This window comes from Mus musculus, chromosome 15 (genome assembly GCF_000001635.26).
Source record: "Mus musculus strain C57BL/6J chromosome 15, GRCm38.p6 C57BL/6J".
NCBI classification, from domain to species: domain Eukaryota; kingdom Metazoa; phylum Chordata; class Mammalia; order Rodentia; family Muridae; genus Mus; species Mus musculus.
In genome coordinates, this window is record NC_000081.6 from 68153207 (window position 1) to 68166354 (window position 13148).

The window sequence follows — 13148 nt, forward strand, 5'->3', positions numbered from 1 at the left end:
AAAAATGTAATAACTGCAATCAAGTGCATGCAGTGTGGAATCAATGTGTTTATAAAAGACTGTTAGCTCCAGTCTCCTACAAGCTCTTGGCCTCTCTACACACAACACATCTCAAAGCCTGCAACATCTGCATGGACCTTCAGTCACATGACTCCATCTCTCCTCTCTGCACTCCACACATCCAGAGCCTGTTCTTCCCAGTTGTTGGGACGATTCTCAGATCATCCACATTCTGTTGGCTCAGACACCTGCATTCAAGTGTCGCTTCTCCTAGGTCACTCCACAGCCACCCAGTATAGACCAACAGTCCCCACAGCCTACTTTGCTGATTAAGTACTAGGAAGCTCATGACGTTTGTATAGAACCTGAATCATTGTTTACTTATATTTTTACTTTCATTCCCAAGTTTTCTCAGTTCTTGAAATGGTTCAAGATTTCCATTGTAACACAGCATGTCTTTATTGATTTTTACCATGCTTATCATCTGTCTCACTCACTGGACTTTCAGGCTCCTGACAGTGGAAGTTTATACTTTCTGTTGCTGTCATCAGGGTTGTCAAATAGAAGACTTACTTTACAAAATGGCTAGCGGTTAACTAATACAACTCTGCTGAGCTATGAGCTCCTTCCCAGCTGTGGGCATTCTGGGGCCAGAACTGTAAGCCTTTCATTCTACAAGCTAGGTGCTGAGAATTGAGAGCAGTGAAGATGAGCCCAGTGAGAACTTAGAGCAGCACTCACTGGGGCTGCGCAAACACCCTTGTACAAGTATCTTTTATTCACCAGATGTGATTGTCATCTGGAGGCTTCCTGATTCTGTCTGCTAACCTAGGCCTAGTCCTGGAAACTTCTCCCCTCTGGACAATCTAATCTAGGCCTAGAATATTTTCAGCCTCTGAGACTTATACTCTAGATCTTTCTGATCTCTAGCTGGCTGGTTCAACTCTGCTGTTCTGGCTCAAACTCCTCTCTAAGCTGACTGATTCAACTGTCCTCCCCCCTCCCTCAGACTCTCCTTAATTCTCTGTTTGGCCTCAAACTAACTGGAAATCTGATCTAATCTACTGGCTCCTTCTCATTCTCTGGCTTATTCTGTCTTCACCTGTGTCTAGCTTTTTCACTTTCTGCAACCTGTCTCTGTACAACTGTACCAATAAAGCTGACCCCACCCCACCCCCACCCCCCGCACTGTCCTTCAAGTTTCCTTCTCTTCTTGTGAGAGTTGGCATATCCTATTCTGTCAAATTCATCACTTGGTCTGCCACTCAATTAGACATCACTTTCAAACAGGGGTGCTTCTTGCTACAAATGATTTTACCTTCATTGTTAGGGAATTAAGGTCATGTCTGTATTCTAGTAAGAGGGATTAAAGGTGTGTTCTAAGGGCTGAGCCACACCACAACTAGAAACTGTTCGTTTGTTTGTTTGTTTGTTTGTTTGTTTCAGTAAATAATACAATCTTGGGGTTCAAAGTGTGATCATATACCCTGCAACACACTCTCTTTCCCTCTCCACAGTCAAGCTGTAGGTATGACTGGAGATGGGACATGGCCTGTGTCCCATCTCCAGTTCTAACAACAGAGGACTAAGCCACCAGAAAACAAGTGACCTGAGCTGATCCAGGAAATGAACTATTTAAAAGTAACCAATCAGTATGCATGGGGATGGGTGGACAGTGGCTAAAGGAGACAATGAGAGGAAGGGGGGAGAGAGAGAGAGAGAGAGAGAGAGAGAGAGAGAGAGAGAGAGAGAGAGCATGAGAATGAAGGAAGCAGAGAGAGGCAAGGTGGACAGCACAAAGTGCAGATGCAGAGACGCAGTCTGGCAGCTGTGCTCAGTCATTCATCAACACTCATGAAACAGTAGTTACATGCCAGAGCCATGCCTGACTACATGAAACAGTAGTTACATGCCAGAGCCATGCCTGACTACATGAAACAGTAGTTACATGCCAGAGCCATGCCTGGCTACATGAAACAGTAGTTACATGCCAGAGCCATGCCTGGCTACATGAAACAGTAGTTACATGCCAGAGCCATGCCTGACTACATGAGACAGTAGTTACATGCCAGAGCCATGACTGGCTACATGAGACAGTAGTTACATGCCAGAGCCATGCCTGGCTACATGAGACAGTAGTTACATGCCAGAGCCATGCCTGACTACAGGAGACAGTAGTTACATGCCAGAGCCATGCCTGGCTACATGAAACAGTAGTTACATGCCAGAGCCATGCCTGACTACAGGAGACAGGAATGAGCAAGACTATGGAGCTGGTCCCTTTGGGGCTCATCAACTAAATGCAAGAATACAAATAAATTATTATAAAATGTGACCAAGAACCATTACTGGTATAGAGTGCTGAGTATGAAGGGGGTGGGCGAGAAGGGCATGGTCCTGAGGCTGCTTTATTGCGAAGGCCCCAGTGGGGTTGTGATGTTAAGTTGAAATAGACGGTAAAAAGAGAGTGGCTAGGTAGACAGAGCCAGCTTTGGGGAGAGAAATAACCACTATCTCTGTAGAGCCCAAAGGACTTTCATGATAAACCACTGTCTGTTTTGGGTCCTCAAAAAGGGTCTGTCAACTGGCCAAGAGCTCCAGCACAGGTAGCTGCTAACCCAGTAAGAGAATGTATGACTGCACACCTCCTCCAGAGAAAGTAAAATCAGCTCTAGCCCACCAACATAAACTCTTACAAAAGCAAGCACACAAAACCCTAGACCATATGTTACATAAGCTTCCTGAAGCACAGGCATTTAATCTGTACAGTACTTGCTCGACTTTATGAGTTATCAAATAAATACCAATTATAACCCAGAAGACTGGATACCTATTGCTAATCATTTTTCATAACACAGAGTGCTAAAAATGAACACATTAAGATATCATACTTTCAAATCTCTGGTAAAAGTACTTGAAGAGTAAAACAGTGGTGAATGCGCAAGAACAAAGCAAAGGTCCTGAGGTAGGAAGTGTCCTAAGGAGGGGTCCGATTAAGGAAAGGTATGCATGTCAAAGACAGCCCCCTGACACAAAGGCTACAGTAACTGAAGGGTAGAAAAGAAGTAACAGACTGTCTAAACTTAAGGAGATGGTTCCACAAGACATGGTTCACCTTGCTTAGGCCCTCGCTGGGGCCAGTTACCTGACCTACTCTATGCTGATGGGACAGGGAGAGATTTGCAGGAGGGGAACATGGGCTGTGGCCACCCAATGCCTTGCCCCAGCTTAGATAAAAGGTCCAGCAGACCTCTAGGAGTTGCTGCCCATGGACTGCCTGCTATGGAAGAAGAGAAAGTACACAAGTGGTTATGGGAGCCAGCAGAGCATCACCCCCAGGCTGTAGCAGGAAGCCATACAGAAGCAGATCTGAAGCACAGAAACATGCGGTTGCCCATGAGGGAGGGGAACTCAGAGCCCTAAGCCTGCTCTAACACATATACAAGGTCACTGTGAAGAATAGCTGTTATCTTTGCCTTTACCACACCTGTGCCGGCTTCATCAGGTTCTCTGGGGCTGGTTACAGTTTTATATAAAAGTAATACAGTGATCAAAGCACCTGAAACCATTGCACTCAGGTTCCGGCATTTGGACTACATTTGAACACAAAGCCACAGCAATGAAAGATGCCTGCAGATGGAAGGCAACTTGCCTGCAATGTCTGCTAAGTAAACAGCACTGCCAAATCAAACTACACGTACCTTAGACTTGAAGGGATCCCGAAGTTCTTAGAGAACCAATTTCCATAAGCCTAAACTGTTATTAGTAAAAATATCTACAGGAATAAAGTAGAAATGTCTCATGACTGTTTATCCAGACTTACTGAAAAAGGTGATTTTTGCATAAGTAAATTTTTAGAAATTTTTGGAAAAGTTACTTTTTTTTTTTTTTTTTCAGAAAAGTAGTGTTTGGCATTTTCCTACACTGATACTCTCTATGGCTCTGTGCCCTAAGGACAGAATGCCCAAGAGAAGGTGGATTTGGCTTTCCCGTGGTGATTCAGCTACGATTTCCCACCATTGTCAAGTACTGTGCCTTAGAGAACCCTGGCATGTAGAGAAACAGGTACAAGGTCCACGTACTTGGTGTGAGCCCAATACCCAGGGTAGCAGGCCAATAATGCTACATACCTGCCACAAAGGAAGAACGTTCCCAAACCTGAAACCAACACATTACTTCACACAGAGAGAAAAGAAGTCTGCAGATATGACCAAGTAAAGTGTCTGAGGTTGGAGCCTATCCTGGAATATGTAGAAGGTCTAATGGCATCTGGAGAAAGAGGCATGAGGATCAGAGACTGAAAACAGATGTGAGGAAGCAGGGACAGACTGAAGAACACTGCACTGGTAGCTCACAAAATGTAGGAAGGAGCTTCCAAATCAAAGAGCTCACCATCTGTGCACTACACAGGATAGAACAGCACTCTGCCCAATAGTTTCACAAAGGAGTGCAGTTGTGCTGACACCATGATCGTAGACTGTGGGCCTCCAGAGGCATGATGTCATGAGCCCACCACTGCTCTAAGCCACTACACCTTTGCCAAATTGTTACAGCAACAGAGAAAATAAGCCCCACTTATAAATCTGCTAAAGAGGCTGTATAGCATGAAGTATTGGTAAACTTGCCCAAGGTGTTCATTTCTATTCTTCCTAAGACAAAGGCTAAAGACACACACATGCACACACACACACACACACACACACACACACATGGTCTTTAGGTAGTTACTTACATGAACTTGGGCAATTAGGGACAGCCACACAATGGAAGACACTCCTGAACATCCTCAGGGATGGGCACGGCTTAATATACTTTATAACACTCATATGTTCTCTGCCCTTTTACCACAGAATGTGAATGGGACTAGTCTTGTAAGGGTTTCCTATATGTAATCATGGCTACTGTTTCAAAACACCAATAGCTGTGTCATGCCAGAGGATAGAGTTCTACATGACCTTCTACCTGCTCTGCCTTCGTGCTTCTAGCAGGCCAGCCACTCAAAGGTCGCCACCTACAGCAAGGAGAGCATCCTGCAGGGAGCATCGCCAGCTCTTTGCTGCCAGAGTTTTGCAGAGCCGCAGCTCATAATTTGAGCATCAGCAGTAATTTGTGCAGTGCAACGGCAAACCAGAACAGAAATAGCTGCAGCAACAAAAATATGGCATAAGACGTCTCTGTAGTCTTGAAAAAACAAAAAAAAAAAAAAAAAAAAGAAAGAAAAGAAAAAAAAAAGAAAAAGAAAAAAGCTGAATTTCAAGCAAGTGCAGACTGAGCCTGGTGATGACTCTGTAATTAGCACATCAGTTTTTATACAAAGAGGAAGGGACCAGCATTGGACAATATTGCAGAACCAAAGAAAAGGAGAGGAAGGAGTAGGGCACTAGGCCTCTACTGAAGTGGCAGACACCATGGCAGGCATCCATCTGCATGAAAACCCTACATCACTTAATTTGAGACCTCAGTCTGCACATCAGGCTAACGGTCGTGTAAGCTGTCAGGCACATGTTGTGCAATAGACTCGATTATTTTTCACAGATCGTGTGGTTCACATAAGTCCGAGAGAAAAAGAGCTTCATAGGGACCTAACAGAGTGCACATCCAAAGTCGTCCTCTTGGCCCTTGGCATCAGCTCACTTTCTCCCTACACCATTAAGGCAGCAGCCCAGGAAGACACACAGGAGCCTGCGGCATGTGTCGCCTGCCCGTGCCCACCTTTGCTCCTAGCCTTCCTTCTAGGGCAGGACAGGAAGGAAGGATGAGATCAGGACAGCACCCTAGATGCAGACTGCTTATGCGGGTGCATGCTCTTCTTCTGCCCTTCCTGCATATGACAGCTCTGAGAAGTTAAAGCCATGGATGCACTTTAACCCACAGCAATCGTACTTTCTCTTAGTGGATAGAAAACCAAGGAAAGGGAGGGGAAACCATCTTGGCATTACCTGGAATATTCCAACTAAGGAGCAGTTACAAGAGCTCTTATTATGAAGTGAAGGGAGAGAAGTTACTTTCTGAACTCAGCTGATTTCCAAATCCAAGTCAGCTTGTCAAATTATTACACAAGGGCTTGAAGTCTGAAAAACACCTCTTAATAAATCTTACCAGCAAAGTTCTTCCTGAATAGATACAACAAGGTTAAACTAAGAGAAGTAAAGATCCAAGGAATCAGCACAGAACCTCAAAAACAACCATGTGTTTCATGATGAAAGGATTCACACTTGATTATGTAATAGGAAAGTACCATGGGATCCATTCGTCCTCATCAGCCATAGATACACCGAATCAAGTGGAAACCTCTAGTTTCTACAACATGAATATCACTGTAAAAGGCTGAAGTGTGTGGTCTCTGGTTTCCCCCTAAGTTTTTGTATACCATCGACTGATCAGGCCCCTAACAGATCAATTTGATACTGACAGGGAAACCTTTGTAAGTAAAGTCCTCACTCTGTTCAGCCTATCCTTTCTAACTTACTGTAATGAGCTCCTGTGGGAAAGAGAAATGCAACACACAGGGATATATCACTTTAAATAAGCCAATAAGTCTGAAAAATTGGATTCACAAGCAGGTAGAAGAGAGGGCAATGAGTCACTATCTTTTTACTTCATTAGAAGATGTCCAAGAAGAGTCATTGACTAGTGAGCTCCTCAGCTGTGTTTTAAAATCCCTAGTTCACAAGCACTTGATTTAACACAATATCTGAGATGAAATGATAAGGGAATACCTGACATTTTTTAAGTGGTGCTATAGCACAACCTCTCTATATGAGGGGTATTAGATTTTGCTTTTCATTTCTGCACCCTATAAAAATTTACTAAACACAGATGCTGTTCTGGGGCTGCATACACAAGACAAATACACCATGTACCACGCCTGCTTGCTGGGCTAACGACCTAGAGGAAGACACAGAAAACAAGGGAACACTATAGGGCACCAGAGAGAGACAGGGCTAGAGAGAAACAGAACTCACAGGAGCAAAGGGCATGAGGTTGCTTCCAGGGGAGCTCCTCCAGAGAAGAAGCAACGCCCAACTAGACGGGACACCTGACAAGACAGCCAGGGACAGGAGCGTGAGAAGCAGACAAGTCTGGAAATCTGGGGAGACTGCAGAAACATGGGACCCAAGAAAGACACACTCAGAAATGTTCTTCAGGAAAGACCAAAGTCTCTGTTGGGAAGAGAGAGTATTTCAGAATGGGGATAAGGAGACCTACCAATGTGTCCAGCAGATAAGACCACGGAGGGTTAGAAGAGATGAGGGCAGAGAGGAGGTGAGTGAGCACACAGATCCCACAAAGAACCTGAAAACTGGCCAGGAGGCAGAGGCAGAGGATCTCTGAGTTTAAGGCCAGCCTGGTCTACAGAGTGAGTCTCAGGACATCAAGGGCTACACAGAGAAACCCTGTTTCAGAAAACTAACAGAAAGGAAAGGAAAGGGACAGGACGGGACGGGACGGGACGAGACGGGACGAGACGAAACGAGACAAAGAATGTGCATCACTATATTGGAGATAGGGCTATGGACCCAAAATGACAGATCTAGCCTCTGCTGCAATAGGTTTACTGGCTGATGGCAGAAGAACAGATCCCAGGGTAAAGGGCAGAAGTGGATCAGCAGCAAGGAGGCCACTGCATTCCCCAGAAAACGGGGATGGCAAGGACAATTTCTCTCCCCTGGGCTCATGCTCACATCTACACTATGTTCTTTCATCATTTCTGAGATACATACTTTTGGCATCTTATCTGTGAAACTGAAATGTGTCTAAGAGCCAGAATGCTGTCCAGCAGCATTTCTTACTGGTGACAGAGCATGGGGTGTACTCGGGTAGAAACTCTGTCCTACCTCTCATGTCATTGCAGTTACAGAACGTGCGTTTTTGGTATGTGCGTGAAGTTTGATTAGCTTTCCAAATGCCTTCAAAACCGTTCTGCCTGAGGGGGTGGGGTTGATGTTCAACAGCCAAGTGTGTATTCATTCCCCAGCACTGCCAAAACCCTTCTGTTTCAATTATCACACACGGTATTGCGATTTAGTAGGGTATTTTCAAACAAAGCTTGGGTTTTTTATGGTTGATCTAAAGAAGAGTCACCAAAACTATTTTAAATAAAAGTCTGCTTTGTTATGGTGCCCACCATGATCAAAGACAGAACTATAGAACATGAATATGACCAAAGTACACTTTCCCCTCGGAGGGAGGACCCTGACGCTGCATCCTCCTGTAAAGTAGCAACCTACATAGGGATGAATACCAGGACAGCAGACAGAGCTGAGTCACCTCAGGCCAGTGGCCTGTGAACAAAAGCAAGAACCACCAAGACCTGAATGGCTCCAGCTGAGAGTGGAATTCTCAAAGCCCTCAGAAAGAATATCAGAATTTCCAGGTGATGAGGACAACAGACACTTTTCCAGGGGCCCAGAGAGCACCAGAGATTAAGCTAGCAGAGTAGAGGTGACAGCCTGGGGGGGGGGGGGGGTGTCTAGAGATGGAGTTGTCATCCTCAGAGCACCTGCAGGTATGGGTAGCAAGCTGGGTGAAAAGCCCGAGATGCTATCTCCCTGTCAGACTCAAGCAGAGGAGCTGGGTCACACAGGAGCACAGTTTAGGAAAATCATCAAATTTGTTCCCTATTTTTCTTTATACATATGCTTGATGAAACAAATATGCTGTATTTAAAAAAAAAATGAACACAGGTAAGACAGGACAGTGTTATAGATAAAAAAGGGCACTGTGAGCTCTGAAGTAGAGGGTGGATTCTAGCTCACGTGAAAGAAAGCATGACAGCTTGCTAATGGATCTTTTCTGAGTGGGAATAAGGCTGACCTGGTTTCTCACAGGAGCAGCTGAAAATGGGTAGCCATTCACTACAGTTGGGTGCAGCAGGGGCCAGCAGTGTAAGGCCCATACCAACTCCACACTGCTTCCTGCTTTGATAAGAACGGTTGTTTTTCTACATTTTCAATTGGGTTTGGAAGAACAAGAACAGAAGCTGAAACTGTGGCAGAAACTAAACGGAACCCAAAACTTAAAATATTTACTATCTCGTTACAACATCTGGCTATCTCCACGGCTCACAGAAAAGAGGGCGTGTGGAGGAAGAACAGGAGCTGCCATTGAGCAGTGGAATGTGGGAGCATCTGAAGGAGTCCATCATCTAGACTGCCGCAAGCACACATGCAATGGGCAGTTGGGCGGGCCTGGGGCCTGGGTAGCAGAGTGGGGCGTTCCTGCATGGAAAGCCTCCACAGAAACAACACTGAAGCTCGCAGGAAGAAGCTCAGAAAACATGGAGCTCGGTGGCCTCGTGAGAGCACAACACAGGGTATCTAGTCCCAGTTCAATGACATGGAAAAAGAGAAGTCACCTGTCCTGGTAACCCTGCAGTGAACGGGCAGACAACATTCAACCCAGACTCTCAGCTCTACCATTTCTGTGTAGCTTCACAAGCAAAGAACTCAGCTCTTCCTCATAAGATAGTCTGCTGACGACCAAACAGCCACTGTAGACTTTCAAGCAGTGTTTACTGCGAGATATGAAGTCCCTCTATGACTAAAGACTGAGAGTTCGTTAGGGTACCCAGGGAATGAGTAAGGAGGACATGTGCTAGCCAGGTCACACCTCACGACAGGCTGGTCACAAGGCTCCTGAAGAGGAGCCAGGGATGGAAGCAAGGATGCTTTCAAGACTAACATTCTGGGACCAAAGCGATAACAATCCAGTGACACTTCAGAAGTCTCACTACAAAATCAAAATAGAATGGAGCAATACATGATAAAATTACATTAATTAAAACAGTATCTTTTAGCCGGGTGTGGTGATGCACGCCTTTGATCCCAGCACTCGGGAGGCAGAGACAGGCGGATTTCTGAGTTCGAGGCCAGCCTGGTCTACAAAGTGAGTTCTAGGACAGCCAGGGCTATACAGAGAAACCCTGTCTCAACAAAACAAAACAAAACAAAACAAAACAAAACAAGAAGACAGTATCTTTTAAAGCAGTGACCTAAAACAAAAGCCATCAGGACAACCCAAAATCTCAGAATGAACGCCAGCATTGTGGGGAATTCTGGCCCAGCAAGCGTAGAAGGAAAGGATGATTTCTCCATAAATACGCCGAGTCAGTAGACAGCTGTGTGAAAATGAAGATTCCTACCATGCTGCAGACACTAAAGCAAATCATAGGAACCTGAAATTTCATAAATGTTACAAAACTATAAATAAAACTTATGGCAAAAGAGTTCGTTCTGAAACAAGAGAGGTTTCTTTTTCCCACAGAGAACTCAGAGGGGGTAAACACATAAAGGAAAATATTGATAAATGTAAATGAGCAAAGCTCTTTAACTTCTGTCTATAAAGAGAGACCATAAGGTATAAAAGCAAATGATAACCTGGGGGGATATTTATAGAACCCTGCAATGCACTGAGGTCCACAGAGCTCTATGAAACCAATGAGATACAACAGGAGCATTGCAAAAATCAGTGAGGGAAATAAAATCTTTTCAAAGTCTGTATCTTATATATGGCATCCGGGGGAGAAATTCAAAGCTCTTTAAATAAAATAAAAAGGGATTTAAGAGCATGGGGCTGACGAGAGCTGCAGCAGATAGTCACTGGAGCTAGGTTCGCTGGGCAAGCTGAGAGCACCTGCTTAGCAGCCAGCCCTCAAAAACAGGGGTGCAAGGCACGGGTCAAAGGGAAACACAGGAGACAGGCACAGAGGCCTGAGGGCACAGAACCAAGCCTCAGGCACATCACATTCCACACACAGCTGATCCTCCTCGAAGTTGCTGAGAATCACTGTGCACCACATCTAAGAGACCAGGAAAATGTTAAGGCCTTGTCTCTACAGTTTTCAGAATAACAATGTTTCCCAAAATGCTGGGAAAAATAAATAAAGAGAAACTACGAATTTCAATAGCTTTGCTGGGAAAGACTCCACCATATTTGCCAGGCTATTCCCTTGCAGGAAGGCCATATTCCTCTTTTTAACCACACCACTCTTAATGATCCCGTCCCTCCATGTGCAAAGGTGCTATCCAGGGTCTGTCTGAGTAGATGGCTTTCCATGGCCTTGACCCAGACTTCAGAGTCAAACTTCAGATCACTGTACCCTTTCAAAGTCTCCTTGAATGATGTTACCACAACTCAGGAGACACTGAGACGACCGTGGCTTTGGGGCTTGATGGCATTCACGAGTACAGACTTTAGGGAGAAACAGGCTACCACATACATGCAGGAACACAGCTCCTGCAAAAAGACTCAGGGAATGCAAGATCAGCAAGGCCACTGTCTGAGAAAGTGAAGCCGTCCTAACTAGTTACACGACACAAAAGCTTTCGTTATCCCTAGGTGATGGCCTATATTACTTAGTTTATCTCTTTGTCTGCTTAGTGATTGAACCTAAAGTCTCATCCAGGCAAGGCAAGTACTCTACCACTGAGCACACCCAACCCTGCATGGGTTTCATCTTGATTATGGCGTTTTTCTTTTTAAAGAAAGTACTGATCAATAGCCATGGCTGTGGCCTTGGTTCAACACCCCCCAAGTCCCTGACTGTAGTTCCGAGGAATCATAACCAAGAATTCAGCCTTTCCCACTAAGGGCCGCAAGCTCAGTCTGACTCTTGCCAAGGAAGCAGCTAGCACACACCCAGCAGGGCTGACTCCCAGGACAGATACCCAACAGAGGCCAGATATGATAGACACATCATCTCCTAAGCTCCAGAATTGGAATCAGCATGGAACTTACATTAATCTGTTCACTAAGCCCTAATTCTTATGTCTAATTACGCTGCAAGAACCATATATTAAGAAATTTTATTAACCTTGTAACATGGAGCAGTCACAAGTACCTCCCACCAACTGAGGTTTCTAATTAAATCAAAACTTTTTCTAGTATGGTTTGGCTACCTGTGTTTCTCAATGTCTTTCCTCTGTGAAGCCCATATCAGAAAGTGTTATGAACGCTCTGTGCCTGAGCCTTGACCCTTAGGCTTCTGAGCTCTCCATAATCAGACACTTACCTTCAAATACATACCTGCTCTTTGTTATCCCACCTAGAAACAGGAACTGATCCTTATGGCCTTGTTGCGCCCAGAACCCACCTTCACAGCTCACAACCACAGGAATTCATACTGATTACATTTCAGGCTAAGCCCTATCAGTAAAAACCCTGAGGTAGCTTTGATGTTAAAAACATCAGGCCAGGTGCCAGCACAGCTATCCTTACAATCAGGCTCAAGGTGAGATGGAAGGCTAAAGAGGACAGAAACTTCCAGAACCAAACATTAACATCTTACTTCCTCCAGCAGTCTACCTCTCCCTGCTTATGACACATGCTCACGTATCCCACAGGGGTTTATGCAGAGCATGTTGAAGGGAGACAGTGCTTAGCCCTGGTGAGAAGAAAGACAGGCTAGGACCACGTGCACTTTCAGATTGTACATCCTGTGAAGTCTAGTGTTTTCCTGTTACCCGGGATCGGACAGTCTCTGCTGGCCTTGGCATGCCAGCTTCCAGCCTTGCACTTACAGGCCACTGGAGCTTGGGAACTCACCATCAGACGTGTGAAGGAGCTTATGACTTTTCAGTGTCCCTTTGGATTTGAATTTCTTGCCACACATGTCACAGAGGTGGGTCTTCTCAGTGCTGTGACGATTCATATGAGCTTTGAGGTTGCTCTTGCTACGAGTTGCATATTCACACAGAGAACACTTGAAGGGCTTCACACCTACCAACGAGAAATGGATAGCTGTACATTTACACGTGTCTGTGCAAACATGGGTGGGGATCCCAAAGAACAGTTCACACCATATAAAACATCCAACTGAACAGAGCAGTATACTTGCTTACTCCCAACGTGTCCGCACACCTCATGTCTGGCCGACCTCATCTTGTTCCGCCTTACAGAAATACCGCAGAAGTCAGGGTTCCCAAGCCTCGGCTTCAGGACAGTTCTAGCTGCCTATCAGCATTCTGTAATCCTACAGCTCCCTCCTGCCAAAATGCTCTTGCATACCACAGTGATTTGATCACCTCTGCTCTCCCTACAGTCTGGTAACTCCCTGAAGACAGACACCCTGCCCAACTTACAAAGCAGTCATTAAATCCAACTCAACTGAGTTAAACTAAATAAAATTATAGGCCACGTCATTCTTT

General features: G+C 45.2%; 1 protein-coding gene across 12 annotated transcripts in view; it reads right to left on the bottom strand.

Annotated features, from left to right (window-relative positions):
- The window catches only part of Zfat (zinc finger and AT hook domain containing), a 175209-nt gene that overhangs the window by 69493 nt on the left and 92568 nt on the right, over positions 1–13148 (bottom strand). For all 12 annotated transcript variants that reach the window (XR_003951402.1, NR_152182.1, XR_001781548.2 and 9 more), the window contains one exon: positions 12547–12720. Coding sequence is in view for 6 of the 12 variants with exons in the window: in XM_006521124.4 (XP_006521187.2) it covers positions 12547–12720 (174 nt within the window). In the remaining 6 variants the exon portion in view is untranslated. The remainder of the gene's footprint in view (positions 1–12546; positions 12721–13148) is intronic.